The 24127-nt window shown below is 32.3% G+C and overlaps 1 protein-coding gene across 1 annotated transcript in view; it reads right to left on the reverse strand.

The window, feature by feature from the left end:
* Positions 1-24127, reverse strand: part of LOC149417296 (atrial natriuretic peptide receptor 1-like) — a 513733-nt gene that overhangs the window by 107547 nt on the left and 382059 nt on the right. The window contains exons 9-10 of the mRNA XM_089640190.1: positions 23911-24049; positions 15592-15673 (exon numbers count right to left, since the gene is read on the reverse strand). Coding sequence (XP_089496316.1) covers positions 15592-15673; positions 23911-24049 — 221 coding nt within the window. The remainder of the gene's footprint in view (positions 1-15591; positions 15674-23910; positions 24050-24127) is intronic.

Here is a 24127-nt window from a genome sequence, read left to right on the forward strand (position 1 = left end):
TCAAACTAGCTTTGTGTCTTCGTTTCAAAGTAAAAGATTATTTATATTATGGATAACTTATTGAAATAACTGATTGAAAGAAATTTCTCACTGGAAATCAGCCGGTTTATTTTCCCATGTATGCAATGTGTTTTTAAAAAAATCTGAGTTAATTCTCAATATAGGTACTTTAATACGAATGATAATTAAAAAAAATCCTTATTTTAAAATTATAGTAGAACTAGCTACTACTCTAGAAGTAGAAGTAGTGGGAAGATGAGGTAAGAGGGGATGCAGCACAGTTTCTCCAGGTGACAAACTGGAAGTCAGCCGCTGAGGACAGGAGGAGTTGGAGGCGACTGTTGCAGGAGGCCAAAGCTCGATATGGGCTGTAGCGCCATCGAAGAAGAAGAGAAGCTACTACTCTAAAAATATATTATGATTATATCAGTGTGAAAGAAAAGTTTATTTTTCCACGGTGATAAAATAGTAAAATCATAAAATTTACACTCTCACAATCGTATTTGTGTTAGACATTCAGAATTGAAACATTGCTTGAAATAGTTTTAGCCACGTTTGTTAGCCAGATCTAAATAGCCAGGTATTTCCCACCTCCCTCTTCCCACCTCCTTCACCTCTTTACTCCCTTTAGCATCGCAAACAATGATAATAGAATATAAGTATAATATCTTTGATCACAATATTGGATATATCTTAGTATCCATGTTTCCAGACGGTTGGGATCAGTTGGGACTCTTGTTGCGTTATTCACATAAAAAATAAATATTGTTGATTGAAAAAGATTGATAGGTACATCAAATCAGTTTTTTCCAAAAGAAAAAAAATCACATTTTAAAGATAATTTAGGTTTTGTTTCGCTGTTATTAACAATAATGATTCTTATTAAATAATAAATTACCATAGCTCCGCTTTTATGAAAAAAATCACCTCAAGCGCGTTGTAATGATCATTGCTATAGTTTGTACGAAAGTGGAATAATACAGAGGAGAGAACATTGTCTACATAAATATTTAATTCGGTATTAAGGGAGGTAAGGTTATACCAGTCTTCTAAAAACGTAATGCTTTTATTCTATCTACAATCAAGAGCAGGTTTATCTCCGAAGGGCAATATGTACGCATCAGCACTTTTGACGGTAATCAAAGAAGATATTTCTTTACATACGAGTAGATTAAAATCAAGGATATTTTACCAGACAATAAATATGAAATTATTCGTAAACAGAGAAGTTATTTAGCTTAAAAAAACTTAAAGAATTAATAACTAATGTTTCATAAATAAACTTATTTCATAACTGTGGAAAATAACGTATATTTGTTTATAAATGCAAATGACAGATGGAGGGCAGATAAACTTATATTTAAGAATAAGATGACAACCGATGAGAACTGTTGAGTTCTAATAGATGAGAGTTTATAAATGCAAATGATAGATGGAAGGCAAATACACTTATAGGTAATATAGGATGACAACCGATGAGAACTGTTGGGTTCTAATAGATGATAGTTTATAAATGCTAATGACAGATGAAAGGCAAATACACTTAAAGTTAAGATAGGATGACAACCGATCAGAACTGTTGGGTTGTAATATATGAGAGCCGCCAAGAATGATAAAAACAGAACAAATTTGAAGGAGGCATTATTTGCTTTCGAACGGGTCGTTTCAACGACTCACTCTCAAGTTCAACAGCTCGGCTGTGGAACGATTTGCGAGACTTTTTGTTTTCTCCCTCCTACAACATGGGCCTTAACAAGACTCAGTTTCTTTCAATATTTTCCGCAAAAAGAATCTCCTCCCCAAAGATGAAAAAGGACCCGTAGGAAATTATTTTCCAAAAATTATTTTTCTATCTGTGTAGAGTAAATTTAAAAAAATATATATTTACGAGGTGCATTTAATGATAGAAAACAGAGCTAGGTTGGGAAAAACAGGGAACAAGCTAGAATGAACAAACTACGCAATGTTGTTTTGATGCAGCATATTGGTATTTTATTTTTCATTGACTGAAAAAGTATTTTTCCAGCCCATAGTTTTTACAGCGGTCACAAAAAATAAATAAAAAATATTGGTAGGAATAATTACCTATATAGTCGTTAACTAAAAGTTAACTCTCGACGTCACAGTGAGGTAGGCAATAGTAATGTAATATAGAAGCTGCGCGAGTACAATACCTGCACTTTCTCTAATTTAGAGACATCTGAGAGTCTGTTGCTAACAGGAAAGTGAGCACCTGTCGAGATATCAATGTTTTGAAGTTGATACGAGCCGAGTCTTGATTAACTTTATTCTAGAGAAATCGCAGAACTAGATTATTTAGAAAAAAATGGTCCAATTCATCAAATTTATAAATAATAAACAAATTTCCTAAATATCCTGTTTGGGGATGCCATATTTATTTATGTCATCTGCAATTAGAATATTTTGGAAGTTATAAACTATGGTTATAATACAGTGTTATGTTTGAAAAAGGGTAGTCTAGCAAAGTATAGAAAGTGGTGAATATTGTTGTAAAGTGTCTTTATCAAAAGAATTAATAGTCTGCGGACTAAAAATTATGTAGTAATGTTTTAGACTGCGTGATTATAAAAATTATTTTACAGATACTTGGATTTTTCGTTCACTATCCATCTTTTTACGATTTAACTGTCGAGTTTCTCATTTTCTTCAAATTAAGTTTATGAAAAATCACTGCTACACAATATTCCATCGTTCGGCCACAATATTTAGATATAAGTGGGGTTTGCAGACCTTTGTTTTTCATAAAACATAAAAACCTTAATATAACCAAGGATCCTTATAACTCTATCACCAATAATAACTTAATGCTTTTTTTAAATAGTATGAGTTACTTGATTTCAGTAACATGAATATAGTACAGAATTTTTTTATTCCATTTTCTCATCGTATAAGGAAATATGAATATGAGTACAAAGTGGAAAATTTAATTATAAATTTAAACCTTCAAGCCTTAACGAACTAACGGCTTTCGGCACAGTTTGACAGTACAAGCAAGTCACCTCTAAATGATGTTTAATTAAATTGCTCAAAGTATTAGTATTTTTATATAACCAGTCACGGTACGCCCTGTGAGTAGAACCCACATTCCTTTCAGTACCTAATTTATTTTCTCCCCTCAAATTTGGCAAAACTTGAATGAAGTTAGTTCACGCGGTGCGTTCAGATTCTACATTCCGTTTATTTCCATCAGCCACTCGCAGGCAGCTAATTTATGGTGGAATCAATTAGGGTAGAAGCCATCTCATTCTGAACCGTCTAATGAGATTTGTGATTTAATATAATTAGTTTAAAATCCTCCAGAATTTTCACCGCATTATTATTTGGTGGTTAAAGTGCGAGGATATTTTACGGTACGCTTCCAAATTATTATAAAATCTCAACAATATCATAAAATATCGCGCAAGCCGAACAAGGAATATATACTACAGTTCAATTATTTATGATAACAATAATTTTTCACACGCCCTTGCTACGTTTTATTCAGTAGTTCTTTAGTTCTGTGATCAGTAGACCAAAAGAGTCCAAAAAGCATATTTCTAATTTTCTGTTTTTTGAAAAATCAAAACCAAAATTTTGACTAAAATCACATGATTCTTAAATACCTCCATGATGACTTATAAAAAATACGTATTTCACGAAATTTTTTTAAAAAATATTTCAAATAGGGAGTTACAATTTGTCCGTTCAAGGAAACATCACTATTTCAATCAATATTCTTTTTTCAAACTTTCTTCAGGCAGGCAGTGATCATTTTCATCATATTAAAAAAACGCAAGTAAGAATGTCCAAAAAAATCATGACGATTTCACATTAAAACATAATTTTGACTGAAACCATAGTCAACATAGGTCTTGCTTTTATAATAACGTGGATGCAGCATATTTTCTAAAATGGATACGAATTAAAATTTGTATACAAATGAAATGCCAAATGGTCGACTTAAAACAGGACTTCGCTATACTCAGTCAACAAACGCTTATCTGTGGTTTGACAAACCGATGCTTTTGATTAACTTCATCATTCCATGTTTTATTGGGAACGAAACATGAAAACTCACGAAAGTTTACCCGTTTCGCAAACATAAAATGTATAGTTACATAACTTATTGTTGGCGTTCAATGTTTATTGAATACCAAGGTCAATAAATGAATTAGAACTAGCGTCATTGATCCCTTCGGCACCGGTGCCAGCTCGGGAACATACGTACACGGGTGACATTTTTCACATGCGAACGGTTGGCTTCTAAGACTCTTTCTTCAGCTGTTGCTCGGCTGTGGAACGATCTGCCGGCCTCTGTGTTTCCTCCCTCCTACAACATGGGTCTCTTCAAAACCCGTGTTCACTCCTTCCTCTCCTCAAAAAGACCCTCCAGATAGCATCCCTAGACATGACATAGGCCCTGAGGGAAATTATCTTCAGAGCCTTCTGTATCAAGTTAATGCAAAAAAATCCTTGGTAAAATTTGTTAGAAAATGTTTTTCAAACCGTGTTCAAATTTATTAGAAAAAATGTTTTTGCAAAACTTGTTCAAATTTGTAAGAAAAGAGGTTTTTCAAACATTCTTTAAATTTGCTTAACAAAGTTTGTTCAAACCTTGTTCATTTCTTCATTAACACCAATTAGGCCACTAAAAGTATAAACAAATTTTACCAACAAAAATTTTCCGACCTGAATTTTCTTTTCTTTATTCATAGTATAGGGTTTTTGTACATAGTTATTTACATACTTTTCGACTACTCTAGATACATGCCTGAATTGAAGTTGCCTTAATTTATCTTAAAAATAACCGATATAGATATATATTTTTAGTGAATACCTCACAAGAGTCCCAACTGCTCCCAACCGTCTGGAGCCAATGAGACTATGGCATCCCCAATCAAGGTATGTTCTTAGGCTGAAGGTAGTGGGTATGCGAATGAGATGGTAAAATTTAAATTGAGGAAGTACCTGGCTATTTATATCTGGTACGGACAAAGCCATTTTAAGCAACGTTTCAATTCTGAACGGTGCTCTTATACCAGGGCGATACTGAGAACATCTTCCACTCTAGAACGTGCCACAAATATACTACATATTATTTTATTGTTAAATTATACAAATTAATCAAATAAAATTGAATCGCGCACGCCGGGATTTGACCCCGCGACCTCCGGTATGCGAGTCGATAGCCTCACCCCTCGACCACAGAAGCCGTCAAAGGCAAAAATAAGACAATTTATTTCAGCTTTAGGACCTGACAACTCACCGATCTAAATAGCTGGCGTGCGATTTGATTCCTTCAACCTATAATGATGTTACTGATCTAAGAGTTGACTTTCAAGAATTTAAAATTTCAGGAATGGATAAATACTGATAAATAAGCCGGAACCATTTATTACAATGCTCTTTAAAAAAAACTATTCTCCGAAACTTTACGATTCTTTGTTTTCTTGCCTCCATCAGGAAGTGCACGTTGCACACGTAATAAGAAATTTAAAATTCTTCCCTTTTATTCCCATTTACGAGTCTCTTGTGATTTTAAATTCTCGTGAAAGAAAACTTTCTCCAACGTTCCGCATAATATATCCCTACTTGAGTTTCCTTCGATTATAAACTGTACAGAAGCTTTACAGATAAGGGATGATGTGATAATATTTTGACAAAAGGTATGCATACTAGTGACACGCAAGAGGGTGTTGGCCAGCCAAAGTTAACAATGCTTGGTTCAACATTGAAGAACGCATCATCAGAGAAAATCTCGAAAAATCTATAGTTTATCAAAATACAGAAAAAAAAATTCTGGAAATATCCACAAAATGTATGTAAATTTATGAAATATTGATGGAAAAGATCAAGAAAGGTAGGATTCATTAATTTGGGCATGTAGAGTGAACAAACGACGAAAGGAGTTTAAGGAGAATATATGAGTCGGTGACACCTAGTAAGACACAAGTAAGACATAACACGTTCAAGAGAATCAAATACAAATACGAGTGTAGAGTAAAATAACAGAACAGTATGTACGAGAAGGTACATCAATGATCGTGTCTTAAGCGAAGAGAGAATCATGTGGCGGTCTATTCTCTCTTCCTATCTCAAACATGAAACGTAGTTTCTCTAATTATTTTCTTCATTGCAGGTGGTAGAAGAAATCTGCTGTAGAACTATCTGATATGAACCATCTCACGCCAGAAGAAATTAATGAGATATTTTTCGTAAAAAGCACTTTAATAGTATGATTCAATGTGCCTGCCTTATCACTTGTAGTAAAATGTATCGTGCATAAATAAATAAATAAATTTAAAATATCACCCCTTAAAAAAAGTTTTTCTACTATAATACAACTAGTTATTATTATTTTTTTGATAACTTAATGTTTTTTTAAGACAAGATTTTATTTATGCATAGCACAAAGGATAACAATTATTTTTATAAGCAATAATTGTTCGCCTGAAACACTCATCCACATTGAAAAAATCTCCTGATAAAAGATACATGACGCCAACGGGACTCGAACCCGTGTCCATTCGATTTCCGGTCGAAAGCTCTGACCACTGAGCTATAGAGGCTTATCTCTTACCCGCGAAATTATTCAATATATGCTAGTGTTTCATTCAACAATTACTGCTTGTTACATTTTTTTTTTCACCTGAGAACAACCAACTTTATTTTATATGAGAAAGGCATTGTAAGTGCTAACTCTCTCACTAGATGGCGTTGAGACAAATTGTCTACATTTTTAGGTGAAATACTTGAACTTGTCAAATATTAATTATTATTTTTTTGATAAATTAATGTTTTTTTAAGACAAGATTTTATTTATGCATAGCACAAAGGATAACAATTATTTTTATAAGCAATAATTGTTCGCCTGAAACACTCATCCACATTGAAAAAATCTCCTGATAAAAGATACATGACGCCAACGGGACTCGAACCCGTGTCCATTCGATTTCCGGTCGAAAGCTCTGACCACTGAGCTATGGAGGCTTATCTCTTACCCGCGAAATTATTCAATATATGCTAGTGTTTCATTCAACAATTACTGCTTGTTACATTTTTATTCACCTGAGAACAACCAACTTTATTTTATATGAGAAAGGCATTGTAAGTGCTAACTCTCTCACTAGATGGCGTATATTGAATAATTTCGCGGGTAAGAGATAAGCCTCCATAGCTCAGTGGTCAGAGCTTTCGACCGGAAATCGAATGGACACGGGTTCGAGTCCCGTTGGCGTCATGTATCTTTTATCAGGAGATTTTTTCAATGTGGATGAGTGTTTCAGGCGAACAATTATTGCTTATAAAAATAACAACTAGTTATATTAGTAGATTTTTTTTTTAAATGTTAGAATTGAACGTATCTTCCCAACGACTGCAGTCAACAGCGCTAACAACTGAGTCAAATCCTGCTTGGATAGGACCGTCATTTATTTTTAAGAAATGCGTATATATATATTCACGTGTGTAGGCTTGATTGTCACTAAATAGTTTATAAAATGCATTGTCATTGACAACGAATCTATCTGCCGAGATTTTCCACAAGTGTCATCGTTTATCATTATTTGAACTGAACCCCAAATTAACGTAGTATAATACGGTATCTACATTCTTTGCCCAACTTTTTACTTATCTGTCTTAAAATATGTCAATTGCGTAGTGAAACCAGTTAATTGTTTTCGTATCCCGGAATAGTAATTGGATGTCGGAAAGTGGGTCAATTTATACTTCAATTTCCACTTCACTCAAACATTCATTCAAGAACACATAAGTGAAATTCTAATAATTTATTTTAAAACGACTATCAATCCTGAAAATCTATTTATTATCTTCTTATTTTTCATGAAATATTTTTCAAAAAAATATATTAGAAAATATTTTAAAAGGGTGATTGATGTAAGTATTTCAAAAATGAAAGTATTTAATGTAATAAAGTGGTAAAAGCTCAATTGCAACAGTTGCCAGTTCCGATAAAAAGGGGATCTGTGTTCGAGTCCAGTTGAGACCCTTACTTTTTCACTTCATACATAAAAAAGCGGGTCTGTGTTCGAGTCTCAGTTGAGAACCTTACTTTTTCACTTCATACATAAAAAAGAGGGTCTGTGTTCGAGTCTCAGTTGAGACCCTTACTTTTTCACTTCATATATAAAAAAGCTGATTGTGTTCGAGTCTCAGTTGAGACCCTTACTTTTTCACTTCATACATAAAAAAGTTGATTGTGTTCGAGTCTCAGTTGAGACCCTTACTTTTTCACTTTATTCATAAAAAATAGGAACTGTGTTCGAGTCTTAGTTGAGACCCTTACTTTTTCACTTGATACATAAGAAAGCTGATTGTGTTCGAGTCTCAGTTGAGACCCTTTCTTTTTCACATCATTCATAAAAAATAGGAACTGTGTTCGAGTCTTAGTTGAGACCCTTACTTTTTCACTTGATACATAAAAAAGCTGATTGTGTTCGAGTCTCAGTTGAGACCCTTTCTTTTTCACATCATTCATAAAAAATAGGAACTGTGTTCGAGTCTTAGTTGACACCCTTACTTTTTCACACCTTACTTTCATTGCTTATTTAATACTAGCTGTACCTGCCACGTTACTGTGGCTCAGTCTATCTGTGCAGATAGAGAAACAATATCACGTGTTGCTTTTACCTCCAATAGATAGCGCTGTTTAAAAAAACGTGTTTTTTCCTGGCACAGGTGACTATATAATATAGGTATATAAAAACACGAACGCAACGTTGTGTCGAAATTTCAATGCAATCTGTGAAGAACTTTCGGAGATTTAACATTTTGAACAAACAAATATTTACATTTTTATGTACGTATATTTTCATTGATAGTAGTATATTACTTTTTTCTACTTTGTTCTATTATTGATTACATTATTTTTATCAATACCTATGCCCTCTAATTTTAAGTCGACTATATTGATTGTAATCCTTGTCATGTTCAAGACAAAACTGGAAACCAAAAATTATGAAACGAAATGTCAAGATTAAAATGTAGTTCTTATGTCATTTGAAATTTTCAGTAAAATTCCATCTGAAATGTTATACGGGTGATATAAAGTACCCACTTTTATGTTCGGAAAAGTTCAACAATAAGATATTGATTGAAATCCGACGAACTTATAAATCATTAAATTTGGTTGAGCAAGACGTGAGCAGTGTTTAGTTACAAATTCGAAGTATTTTCAACGAATTTATTTGAATAAACTAACAACTTATCGTTTAGTTTTCACAGTAAGAATACTGAAATAAAATTATTGGCAAAATAATCAATTTTAAAGATTTAGCGAAAATAATGAGAAGTCGATGTTTTTAAACGTAAATTCGGGCATTACAACTGATTTACGTAGAATTTGAACATTTTTGGTTAATTCAAATTAATGGGGATTTTTTTTTAAATATGCACTTAGTGACATTCGATGGCCTTTGTGGTCGACAGGTAAGGTCTCGACTAGCAATAAAGACATCACTTGTTCAAATCCCCAAAAGCGCAAGTAAATTAAATGTGATTAATTTGTGTTATTTCACAATTTATTCGCTTAAAAATCACGTAAAGTATGCTTGCGGCACGGGAAGATACTCTCAGTATCGTTCTGGAATAAGACCACCATTAAGAATTGGAACGTTGCTTGAGATGGCTTAAGCAGTGTTTGGTGGCCAGATCTGAAGAGCCAGGTATTTCCTAATTTTGTTATATCTGCCTTACTTTGCAGATTTCGGTGTTGGGAACTCTTTGTAAAAAGTAAAAGGTTCTACATATAATTGTATTTATTTACGCTACAAATAATAGGTCTGGATTTAGCTACACTATTACCCGAGGGTTAGAAATTCTCTGGTTCGAGAAGCTTGTTCCCTGTCAATCTCATCTCACAAGTAATTGTTACACTCTAGCCACATCTGTCGGACTCTGGAGTAAGCTTTATGACTAGCGCCATCTATCACTTAAGTACTCAACTTATTACCATACATCACACTTTTTCCCTTCTCCTTCTCCTCCGCACTACCTTCAGCTTCACAACAGAGCCCAATTGGGATGCCATAGTCTCACTGGCCCCATACGGTTCGGAGCAGCTGGGAGTCTTGTGCGGTATTCATCCTTAAGAATAATTTTAAAAATAGTCCTTTTTGCAAACATATGCCAAAAGGTATGTTAATGTTTTTCTGTCTCGTATGAAATCATTAAAACGTTTTTGTAATTTTTATGCGTATTTTGTGTCAATTTCTATACATTCTCCCATTTTCAAGGTATTTTTTTAATGATTTTGTATTAACTTACATAACATTGTTATTTATATAAATATCAATAGAGGAACACGATGTTTTTTTTTGTAAAACCAATTATGTAAAATATGCTTGTGGCTCTTGGGTTCTCAATTTAGATGTAAACAATGTGTTATTTGATGTAATGACTTATTTACTAGATAAAGCATGACAAAATAGATAGATTGTGACTTCTCACTATATTTTGACAGAAATGTGATTTAATGACTTCTCACAGTAAACCAACAGCATGCTGTAATGTTTATTACTTTTAATCATGTCGTTAAAGGGAGAAAATTAATATTTAGTTCACAATATACATAGGTATTACCTATTTTATAACGTTCTAAAATATTTCGGTAAATTCCAACAGACGTTTTTATGTAAGTATTTATTTCTCTCAATTTATGCTATCTACATGAATGCTATTCAAATTTATAGTAGCTATTTACTCCGATTTCCGCGCGTTAATCCTTTATACCACAGACATTCAATTTAATAGACCTACCCTAACATAAAATCTTGGCATCATTTCGACAAGCTAACCACGTGACCATATTTTTGGCACCAGAAAGGTTTGAGAATGCTTTGAATAAACTATAACATCAGTCGCACATTGACCACCGAAGACGACACATTGAAATAACCAGACCATGCGCAGAAAAGTTAAGTTTGTTAAAGTAATGCAAAGGCTTTTAGCGCTAACCATTGTCCTTAAACGAACTGCCTGGCGTCGAGACGAGTAGGTAAATAACAACACATTTTTTGAAGTGTCTAACTAAGTGGTGTAACAAAATATTAAATTTAGGAAACAAGCCTTTTTCTTTACCCCATTTGGGATTTGTAGTTAAGTTTTCTACACAGCCGGAAAATTGGGCTCCATTGTAAAAAGAATTGATAATTAGTAAGCAGGTTATATTTTCGAGGACCGAATGATGATATTACAATGCGAGTTGCTTCATTCATTGAAAAATCACACAAAAACGCGCCGGTCACACGGCCATTTCAATTCGGCCACGTCAATTCGGTTTGTTCCCCTTTTCCCTAATGACTCATCTATTAATTTTAATATCTATGCTTTACACATATTTTTCTATACGCACTCGTAAAAGTAAAATTTTCACTATACTTTGCACGATTGAACTATTCGAAGGTAAAGGTGAAAGATTGCATTAACACGTTTAGCCATATAGATTCTATTTCCAGTAACTTGCACGAAGCTTTCTCGTTTCTTTCAAGTGAACGACTCCAGTTAGCAATACCAATTTGCAGTATTTCTGGTAAGATCGTGACTGAAGTACTAAAATACGTACTTCTGATATCCTATCAATAGATACCTTACACTTTGAAACGAGGAGACGGTAGTTTTAAATCTACTAATAGGATAACTTTTACATGAAAGCTAACGATAAAAGATCTCAAAATAATTAGTCAAATAATCAATTTGGGGGGCGATTTTGGGTACCTCCGCCCCGGAACCATTTATTGGATAACCAAAACCTCTGCAAAGGTCACCTCAAGTGGTTCGCTACGTTTGGTGATTCAACAGGGGTGCATCGGGTAAGATGTGTTCAGGACGCGCCTGCCCACCATCTGCGTGGAATGCCAGATCGGGAGAGGCTGGCTTGGGGAGACCCTTTGACCTCTCCAACTGTTCTCTCAAGCCTTCGCCTTGCGCCGCAGTGGGGGGGATATATTCATATGTCTTTCACTCCTGGACACACTGATCAATGACACCTAGATTCCTACCCAAGCCTCATACCTTTTAATTTCCCATAGTTTCTTCTCCATCATTTCCTTAAAACAGAACTTCCAAACAGGATCCCATAAGATGACAAAAGCCCTGAGGGAAATTATTTTCTTTAGTGCCTCCTGTGTGGGGTTAATGCAAAAAATCAAATTCAAATAGGTAGTTTTTGAGAGCCGCAAATCTGTTTTTGTAAAAATAAAAACAGTATACTTGTGCTCCTGATGAAGTGAACTTGGTTCATGAAATATGTTGAGATTTTGTATCGAAATAAAGTGATGTAAACAAAGTTATTTGTGTTTTAATAAAAAATAAATAATGCCATCACAAAGTGAAAAGCAGTTAGAAGAAGTTTTCTTCGAAAAAAAATAAAAACAGGTTAAATGACAGGTTTTCACATCTTAAAATACGATTATGGAAATTATTATTTTTTTTATTCTGTTACATTCCAATATACATATGAAAATTTGGAATTCACTAGATTGAGACATAACCCACTAACAACTGCAAGACATTTAGCTTCCTTAAATTAGAATCCGATACACACATACACAAGCCTAACGTATACGTTATCAGATAAAAAAATGGGACACCGAGATTGCCCAGTGACGAAAATATTAAATATCGACCTCATGTTTATCTGTCAACAATGCTGTTAAACTCAATGCATTTATTTTAACATTTCACAAAAGTTTTTATATAGCAAAAAGTTACTTTTTACGACTAAAATTAGTTTAAGATGGAAAACAATTGAAGTAAAAACTATTGTGGGTGAAAATTTTACATTTATGTGGGCGAAAACTTTGCATTTATTGTGGGCAAAAACTTTGCATTTATCGTGGGCGAAAACTTTCCATTTATGTGGGTGAAATCTTTGCATTTATGTGGACGAAAACTTGGCATTAATGTGGGTGAAAACTTATGCATTTACTGTGGGCGAAACTTTGCATTTATTGTGGACAAAAATAACTTTAATTGGTCACAAAATGATATCAATTATCGTGAAAACAAAACCTACAAAAAGTCGGTAAAAGAAAAGAAGATGCATTATTCAACAGAAAAAATAACATTCACATCGCATTGTTTGTAAATGAAAAAAGTTCGTATTGCTAAACAGACTATCGAAAAAAGCTTACGGTTCAATTTCCTGTTCAGCGGATATTGCTAGAAGATAGAACAAGCTTTTTAGGGAAGGGGAAAAATATATGAAGCATATTCATTGGTTTAATAATACCTCATATTTGCATAGTTGACGTAAATCTATCTATTTATCTTCTATATTTATAAATAAAAATGCAAATGTTCGTTTGTTCAAAATCTTTAATCTCCGATAGTTCTTCACCGATTGCTTTGAAGTTTTGAAACAACGCGCAACGGTGCATTTGAATACGCGTGTGTTTTTATACACTTGTATACACCATATATACCATATGTTATAGATGTCACCTGTGATTTTTTTAACAGCGCCATCTGTTGGACGTATAAGAAACAGGCGCTTTTATTTATCTATCTGCGCAGACAGACTGAGTTACAGCAACGCGTGGCGGGGTACAGCTAGTCTCAAATAATAATAGTACATTTTATTTTGATTCAGCTAATTTTTCCAGACTAATAACAAAAAGTTATTATGATTCATGTCAAATATTATCATAAAATATCTTATTTATGACAAAATCATGTTGCTTTGCAGTGTTCATCATGTAAATTAAATGTTTTTATAGACTATTAATAAATTGTTTTTTGGAAGTAAGGCCCCATTTTTTTACAAGCTCAAGAGATCTCTTTTACGAATTACGCCCTAAAATGTTAAATGCTACCGTAAAATAAACACACTTCAAATATCGTTGACTGTTGGTAACACTCGTCAAAGAAACAAAAAAACAATAAATTTAATTCAGTAGATACGGTACATTCACTTGTTTCATAATGTGTTAGTATCCAAAAATAAAACAATTACAGGAATCCATCCTTGAGTTGGTGTTATTACAAAATGGCGGTATACTTTACAACCCATTTGCTACTGGTCTATTTCGAACATCCATTAAAAACATCCCATCGTTTTGGGAAAGTAAATAGTTTATTTGAAATATTTTGGAGATCATTTTGAAATGTTCTGATGCCGGGAATAACTGTATTAATATTATCTTGGCTAAAAGATTGTAAGTTTTTGATTGCAAAGTTTTAATTTCAATAAAATAATCTCGTATAATCTTATCTTCATAAAATATGATATATAAACTTTGATTTACATGAAAATATTCTTAAAAATTATCTTAATTGGTTAAGATATACAAACAACAAATTAAACCATTTTTCTTCCGTACAGAACAAACGAAAAAATGCTGACAAAAAATTTACGTCAAAAACGTACATATAAAATTTCCGTTGTTCATACACATTAGCGTTCCCAACGTACATCAACATTTTTAACTATTTAATCCGTCACGAAATATGTTTACTTTACAAAAAAATACAGCTTTTAAGCCGTATTGTAAAATATTTTCATATTTCCTTTTGGCATGCTATTTTTTTCAATTTTTTTATATTAATTTGTAAAGAGATATTATGTTGGTTCATTTTTCATTTGTTATATCCGTTTCGATTTCGTTTTCTTTAATGAAATTAATAGATACACGAATGAATAAAATGGAATCTTGGAGGTGAAAATTAACTCACTTTTCGACATCCGATCGAGCTTACACTCAGCATATAGACTCGATTTTGGCAGCACTCGCGTACACACACGTGGGCACACACATGCATTTCTCTGATATTGGATGACATTATAAAAATTTACCGCAGTTAAGCGAAATGAATCGGTATTATCAAATTAGATTTGGCTTAAGTGATCAAGCGTGGTTAACTCAGTTTAGTCAGTCCCTGGGTAACATACACAGACATCAAAATACAAAAAAAATGTTTGCATAAATAAAAATCGATTTATTGTAGTGAAAAATAATTATTTTTATATTTTGTATAATTAATTAGATCTGACAAGGATTATAGGCACCAAAATAATAATTTGATGTTTGTATATTCTTTGCGTGTTTTATATGGCTCAGACCTGAAGGAGACCGGCGCAGAAGTGTAATTTGCGTAATTGATAATTATAGATTATATAAAGATTTAGTATGTTCATGTTTCGTGGCCGCGTATTTAAAAATCGACAAAAAAAATTTAGAAAATTGAAATAAAAAACATGGTTTATCATAAAAGTCTGGCTCGAAAACAGGAAAACATTAGGATTTTTTTTTCACTTTTCTTTGAATATTTTTTACTTATTCTTATATTTTTTAATATTTTATTGTTTTCCATAGTGCCAATATGGATATATTGAATTGTACATTACATTTTTTTAGCAGGGAATAAAAATATTTAACTTTTTTTAAAATTATTATGTCAAGTTTAATTCACTTATACAATTTATTAAAACGCGTTTCATGTGAAAGCCCTGAGGGCGTAAATAAATAAATAAACAAAGTCTTTTAACTGAATTTTCATAATTCAGAAAGGGGTCAACTGGTTAGGAAAGGTCAAATGTAAGCTAATTTATGAAATTAAATCCAACTGACTTACCTGTAAAATATTCCGGAAATAATAGCCACGATAACGACCACAATACTGAGCACTATGCTGAGAATGGCATATCCTGGCACAGCTGAAACAAACATGAAAATTATTAAAACAATAACATTATTTCAGAAAAGCTCCCGACTGAAACAATTGCTAAGTTGCTTGGAAATGTATGTGGGTATTATTTGTTGTGGTTTAGTGGTATGAGCGTACGAGGAACATTTCTAAGAAATAAGCTTTTAAGTTTTGTGCTGATTCTTTGGTGAGGAACAGGTTTTACATTTCAAAGAAATCTCTAATTTAATTATTCTCATGCATATTTAAGATGTTGGCACCCATTAGGAAGTTTCTTCTTAAACCTAAGATGAATAAAATGTAGAAATCGCAATGAATTTTTAACTGTGCCTACCATTATAAATTGTGATTGTATATAATTATTTATTCAATCATTGACAGCCCTGATCTATTATACTTGAATTCTCTCCATATATCTTGCAAACCAATATCGAGGCAATATCTGCTGTTTTATTGTGACTACTCCAATACAATTGTATTGAATCCCAATTGTATACTTCCGTTTGCCGTATACAGAATTTGGTTAATGAATATAAAAAAATTACAGGTCTATATCGGAAAGTAGAGGTAAAAATCAAATTAAGAAAATTATTTAATGTACTATATTTTTTCCATCTTACATTAGGGAGTATTTTGAATATGAGATGTTATTATCATTTAGATGTTAGTTTTGTGAGAAAAATAGTAAACATTTTAAAGGCTCGCTGGGTGTGAAATTTAAAAATAAATAAATATAAGTTGAAATAAGAAAGAATATTATGAAGTAAAAAAAGGCTGTACGAATTATCAAAGTAAAATAATTTGAATTGGAATTGGCAAATGTCATAAATACCAACAGATGTATTATACTTGATGTAGAATACAGGTCGTCGAAATTTGAAGAGTTTAGAATTTGTGAACAGACAATTTTGTTATTATTTTTCTAAAATGATAACAAGTTACATTAATACATTTATTTCGTTCATACGTAGCTTCATGCGAACACCCAACATCTGGGATATGAGGAATTTCCAACCAGTATGCTATTTTATTTGAATGCATGCTGTAAATACCTCGGCTCGCCTTTGGGTGTCCGAAGTCCGAAAATTTAATTAAACATATTCATATCTAATATATTTGCAAAGAGATATCCTTTCAGAGATATTCAGTTAGCTTTGGAATGCCGTCACAATAAAACCACTATAATTCAATTGAATCCTGATAAATTCCACATCATCAAACCTATCAAACACAATATTATTCATACCATAACATGAAACAATGCACATCAAAGACCGCATAGATGACATTAATAATTATTATGATTAGGTGTTTCGATGGTAATTTTAACAAAGCATACGGTAATGTTTTCAGTGCAGTCGCAACGCTCAAAATTAATGTTATCGTATTTAGTATAAATCATGTCAACGTTGAAGCTTTCACGTTTGTAGATGTAATTTAATAATTAATAATTGCGTATGTTGGTAGCAATTATCGAAATAAAATTCTTTACCTAAGTAAATATTTTTAAACAACGCTTGTGGAATTGACTAATATAAAACAAATTTGTTAAATCACAATTAGGAAAATGAATCCTAAATTTTTTTAACTATCAACTATATATAACTAAACCACTCAACCATTGGGACCTATTATTAAACGTCATATTTGTCGATCTCATATTTCAAATTCAGAATTAACAAAATCAACTTGGAAATAATTTTTCCCATATTTTTGGTAGCTACATTATTTTTAAATGATAGTTACTGTTAGGTCCCATAGGTCGAGTGGTGTAGAACACTTTTTTCTTAAAATATATCGCATATAAGCAATACAACGCATTACCTTGTAACCTAAAGCTTTCAGCAACGAACAAAATATATAAATAAATATTGAAGACAATATTAGTGATTTCTAAACGAAAATCTGAAACAGAAAAATCAGAAAAGGAAACCCAGGACCCTTGTCTTTCCGGGACAGTGCTCTACCAACTGAGCTAATGGGACCCTATTCCCCTCGGTGACTTTTAACTGTATCATACTTCGAATAAGAACTACTAACATTGTCTTCATTTTTTCACCGCACATTTTTATTGGCAACTATCTTTATGTATGATCGCAAGATTAAAGATTAAAGATTAAAGATTTTTAAGATTAAACCCGAACTAAATGCAATCCAGACAGCGTCTTTTTAGATAAACCTATCATATTTTTTATTTTTAATGTGCGACATCTGTTGACTTTTCTGCAAGTCTAGAATGAATATTTATTTTTCGGAATAACTTTATTGAGTAAAACCTCAAATTGTAATATTTAAATATTGAAGACAATATAAGTGATTTTATAGTGACTGTCCCGGAAAGACAAGGGTCCTGGGTTCGAGTCCCAGATGTGACCGTTTCCTTTTATGATTTTTCTGTTTCAGATTTTCGTTTAGAAATCATTAATATTGTCTTCAATATTTAAATATTACAATTTGAGGTTTTACTCAATAAAGTTATTCCGAAAAATAAAAAAATGAACAAAATATAATTGACCAAAGCTCTTAAAAGCTAATTCCTAGGCAGTTTTATTAATGATTGACTCATTGTTTTTTGTAACTCCAAAAGAACTTCTGTGCTTATGTCTTTTAATTTCTTTATGAAATATTTTCCATTTAACTGTGTCAAGTCTGTCTAGTCAGTTTTAAAATCTATGTACACTGTTCATTTAACTCCCTTTAAAATTCGTTTTCTTACGTAAAAATAAATTTTATTGTATTATTTTAATGTTATTTTTCCCGAAATATTTTTTTTAAGCCCACTGGGATATATATATTATTAATATACTGTTTATTATTTTGTAAAATATAATCACAAAATCATCAAAAATAAAATAAAATCTTTTCGGGTTCTGTTTCATGTTTTTTTGTAGATTTATAAGTATTATATTCTTCTTCAATGATATATTACATTGATGGGTATAAGTAAAAAAAAAATGCATTTCCTAAATTATGTTGCCGTTAAACGTGTATTTGGAAAGAAGGAACTTTGAGAAATTACCTATTTTAGTCGAGAAATATAATGATATACTTTATATCTATTCATATTGTCACCAGCATTATTCACATTTTAACTCCTTTAAATTCAATCCTTCAAGGATTTTTCAACATGTGTGTATATGTACCTACACATTACGATTCTGTGAACGTTGTTAGAAAATTGCATTTGAATCCATGTGAAAACTAACCGCAAAGTAGATACGAGTAATGTTCCCAGAAATAAAACCAATCTGAATTGAAAAATACTAAGTTAGACCATTGAAAATCCTGTTGGTTTTAAAATGTCCAAATGATTTATTGGAAATTCAATTTGGCTCGAGTGCTTTACAAGCGCTATTTTTAGGTGGAAAACATATTTAAGGATATTAACGGTGATAGATGTAATGGTATGCTGTCAAAATAATCGGAAGGTATCAGTTTTATTAAAAAATGATCTGGTTTATGGCTAAATATCTTTGTGTTCTCTGGATAGGTTAAACTCATCATGTCATTAATTGAAACGATATATAACATCATTTTAAAAAAATTCCATTCTTATAATAACAAGATAAAGCATAGGTACAATTTTTGTCATTGTATATATTGCAACAATTCGTTTACCTAAGGAGTACGTAATAATAACAAAAATAAACAAAATTTAGATGTTTCATTTAATATTCTTTGTCGGAAACATTATTTTTCTTCCCAAAGACAATTTGGTTTGGTTTTTCAGTGCTATTAAAAATATTTGCTACTTTTCCACACTTTTTTGTGTACCAAAAATATCACTCAAATAAACAAAAATATTTTCAAATGTTTAATAGAAGATTTTTTGGCGTAAACAATGATTTCCTTAGTCAATGTGGTTTGGTTTTTTAGCGCTATTAAAATGTCTGGTTCTTCTGCACACTGGTTCATAAGCTTGTGTTAGAGTGGCGTTTGAGAGTTTATATACGAATTGGTGTTAACATAATGGTTGGTGTAAGATATGTTTAGTTGGCGTGACTCTATTAGGGACATGGAATAAAATTAATTGCAGTAATGCCGGGCTGTCAATATAAAACAACTTTATTAACTATTTTTCATAAGACAGTTACAGCCTTATTAACCTTAAACGTGGTGTAAATATTACGCAGGGCGTAAGATCAGAACAGTGTAAATGACTTATTTGTTTTGTTAAAACGGACTTAAACCAGGCTGAATGCTGGCTTTATCACACAATCGTTGAACGAGCGTGTAGTAATCTAATAAATGAGACGGTTATATTTTTATATTTTCTACTAGCTGTAACCTGCCACGCATTGCTATGGCTCAGTCTGTCTGTGCAGATAGAAAAACGATAGCGCGTATTCTTAGATGGCGATGTTTTTTTAAATTAATGTTTGTCCTGCATCTATATCATATAGACATATAAAAACACACGCGTATTCGAATTGTGTCAAAATTTCAAAGTAATCAGTGAAGACCATTAGGAGATTGAATATTTTGAACAAAGGTACATTTAAATTTTTATTTACATAGATAGGAATAGTAAGTTTGTAATTTATGTTTAAAAAATTTGTGTTGAATTTTTTCAACAGAATCTGAGTGAACCTTATAATGCGGTGACCAAATAGATGTGTTAGACTCGTTCTTTTATTTTGTTGGCACACATAACATGTACGAAATAATAGCTGGTATGCATTTTGCCGGATGTTCAAAGGCGCAATCAAAACCCTAATGGATCGACTAATTACCTAATTAAATACCACGCGCCCATAAATGACTCTCATTCCAAAACCCATTACGACCATTCAATTACTTTAAAAGTTGTATTTATTTTTCCCGGTTATATTTATGTGTCCTTTTTCCCTGGTTGGAGAAAATCATTTCCCCTGTGCCGAATTAATTTTATAAAAATGTTTCAGGCTTTTAAAAGTGCCTTCGAGGCTTCTAATTCATCATCCTAAAATATTGGAAGCCATTAATGAAGCGAAGGCTTTGAAAACTAAATATCATTAATTTTGTACATGAATTTTTAATGGGTGATCATTCATTGTTTGTCACGTTTTTAGAGCATTTTAATTAATAGCCGACAGATTTTTTTAAGCATTGTGTGAATTTTGATACTCTAAATGGTTTTTTAATAAATAGTGGGATGGAATTATTTCAACTGTGTCATTTTTTTCACACTCATTACTCCAATTTTTTATTACTCGAAAGTGTAATGTGTAAAAATTATTTTTTTTTATATGATCTGGGTGGAATATAAATATGTAGTTTTCGTTGATAATTTTCAATATTGGTTGAAGATAAACGTCAATCCTTTAAAGTAGACATAGATTTAATACTGTTAGGTTACGCTAATGAAAGCATTGGCATTACTTACTTTAATTTAACCCATTGAATTTTTTAAAATTTAAACATTAACGCTATAACAGTATATTTTTAGAAATTATAAGGTATATATTATATTGTATTTACATAGCTATGGTACCTATTTTATGTTTCCTTTATTTTGTCCGAAATAATGATAAATTACACCTAGTTATATTAGTAATATTTTAAGTCTGTATTAATGAGCATGTATAACAAACCATTAATTAAAAAAATTATAAAAAAATCTAATTGTAACTTTCTTTGAGTTCACATCAAAACTCCTTTTGCTGACAAATCTTATCGAACTAGCACATAATTTACAACAATTTCAAACATCATTTATGCATATTTAACACTGACTTCAGAAATTACTACTTTCAAAGCATCTGCATAGAAACCACATAACATTCTCCAAGTGTTCGCACAGTATCTCAAAGGATACGCTCAGACTCTCATAGCATTCTCAAAGCCAGGAGCATTCAAGTAATCAACGCACAGATCCCACACAGAATCCACACAAATCCCGCACACAACCCATACGAATGACGCACAAATCCCGCACAGAACCCGTACGAATGACGCACAGATCCCGCAAACACGAGGGTGTTTAGAAGAGAAATAATTATTCCAGAAACACATATTGTGGAAGGAAATATAATTAATACCCGAAAAATCTTTCTACGGCCGAGCTGTTAAAAACAACCCATTCCCGTGCGAAAATATAGACCGTGTTCGAATTTGTTAAAACATATTAAATATGCCTATTATCTATTGCCTATACAGAAATCGAATAGATCATTGATGCCATTGACGGCCTCTGTACTCGAAGGGTGAGGCTCTCGATCAGCAACCTGAAGGTCGCGGTTCAAATCCCGGGGTGCGCAAGAAAACTTTATTTGATGAGTTTGTGTTATTTCACAATTTATTCGTTTAAAATAATCTATAGTACTCTTGCGGCACGTTCCAAAATGAAAGATAATATCGCCTTGGTGTAAGACCACCATTCAGAATTGAAACGTTGCAAATATATATTTTGTAAGGACGGCCTCCGTGGTCGAAGGGTTAATTAATTTGTGTTATTTCACAAATTACTCATTTAAAAAAACATATACTATATTTGTGGCACGTTTACGAGTGGAAGATACTTTCAGTATTGCCCTGGTGTAAGGCCACAATTCAGAATTTAAACGTTACTTGAAAAAGCTTAAGCCATGTTTGGTGACCAAATCTGAATAACAAGGTACTCCCCTACTTTCATTTTCCCCATCTCCTTCGCCTCTCCACTATCATCACCCTCATAACATACCCCAATCATTGGGGATCCCATAGTCTCACTGGCTCCAGAGGAGCAGTTAGGACTATAGTGCGGCATTCACATACATTAAAAAAATTATGTTTTTGTAAAAGTCTTTTTTATAAAACTGTTGAAAAAACACAATTGCACCTAAGTTGTCTGTGTAACAAAAGTTTCTAACCGTTCGTTAGAACAAAGCGTATTGATAAGTTGACAGATTACCCAGTTTAAAGAAGACAAAGGTTTTTTCCATTCATCTACATACTACCTCTAAATAACCAAATACATCCAAATTGTGTTCTTATATTATTTGAGAGTTCAGAACACTGTACCTGGTTTCTGAAAGGTTTTGATGAAGCAACAATCGTTACAATAAGGAAATATATACTATATTTGTCACATGTTTTTTTATTAGGAGAGAATTAATAAGGATTTTAATAATTTTTGGAAAATTCCCAATGGTGCCGAAGACATAAGCTGTCAAAATCGTGATTTTTGCAGTCGGCCGAAAATCGTAGGATATCACGGGACATACAGCACTGCCATTCGAATATGAATATTATTATTATGCGTGAGTTTTCACTTGACATATTTTACCAACGTTCACTTTGATAGCTCGTTCGTCATTTTTTGAGAAATCGGAAAATATGTATTTCCTGTCGATAATAACTCTTTATTTATTAAATATTCATTTTAGAAAAATGAGGAGGCGACCTCAGTCCTTCCTCAACCATATCCTGCATAATGATACGTTGGCAAGAGGACTATTAGATGTGAAATGAAAATAATAAACAACAAACGCAGAAAATATTGACTACTTTTAAAGGGTTTTCCGGAAAAATTAGAACAGTTACCAAACAAAATAGAATAGTTTATGTTTACTTGGGGTTAGGTTAGATTAAGTATTAGAAGCAATGTTAAGGATTAAAAATAGATAAATTTGAAAGAACGAGATATTTCTTATGGTGACCGGATAAATCATCAAAATGATAATTCATCACATCTTTAAAAAGTTATATAAAGACATGGAAAGTGATGAAACAAAAACTTTATTAACTGGGTTAAGTAGGTTAGGTTAAATTTTTTTTCATCGTTTTTAATGACTATATCACTTTTTAAAGGTGTGTTGAGTTAGCATGGAACCATTTCTTATAATCAAATTGAATAATACTCAGTATTATATTGAATTGTACGACTTATGCAAAAAATATATGAAACAATATTACTACTTTGTTTTAACCACCAAATATTTATTATATCATAGCCGACCGTTTCGGAACAATCCTTTCTTCACCAGGTCAAAATGTAAACTAACATAGCATCATTAAATAATGGGTGGATATATGTTATTAAGTGTTGGAGTAGGGGTGGGAAATAGAATGGACGATGAAAGGGAACATAATATCTAAGATGGGAATGAAAGATAATATTTATTTATAATTCATAACCACAATGTTATTTGCGACAGTCAAAATTGTAAAAAAAAAAAAAAAAAAAATGTTTTACTTTTCCGTAATGCTCTATTGTCACATTTTTATTTTTTATTTTGTAATGAAATCATAATACATTTAAATGAATGAATCTTTTAGTTGACTTACATTTGTCAGGGCACAGCGAGCCATCAAAGCCGCATACGGGCGTGTCCAAGGGCGGTTTATCGCGCCCTCCCGCCCAGTAGATAGGGCGGTCAGGCACGTACTCGAGGCTGCGGTTAGCTGCTATATAGTTCGCGACGAGCTGTGGAATAATACAAGGATTCATGAGGACTTCATTATAAATTATTTATTGGTCTCTGTAGCTTATGGTAATATATTA

Source organism: Hesperophylax consimilis, chromosome 15 (genome assembly GCF_061612785.1).
Source record: "Hesperophylax consimilis isolate HC1 chromosome 15, BYU_Hcon_1.0, whole genome shotgun sequence".
NCBI classification, from domain to species: Eukaryota; Metazoa; Arthropoda; class Insecta; order Trichoptera; family Limnephilidae; genus Hesperophylax; species Hesperophylax consimilis.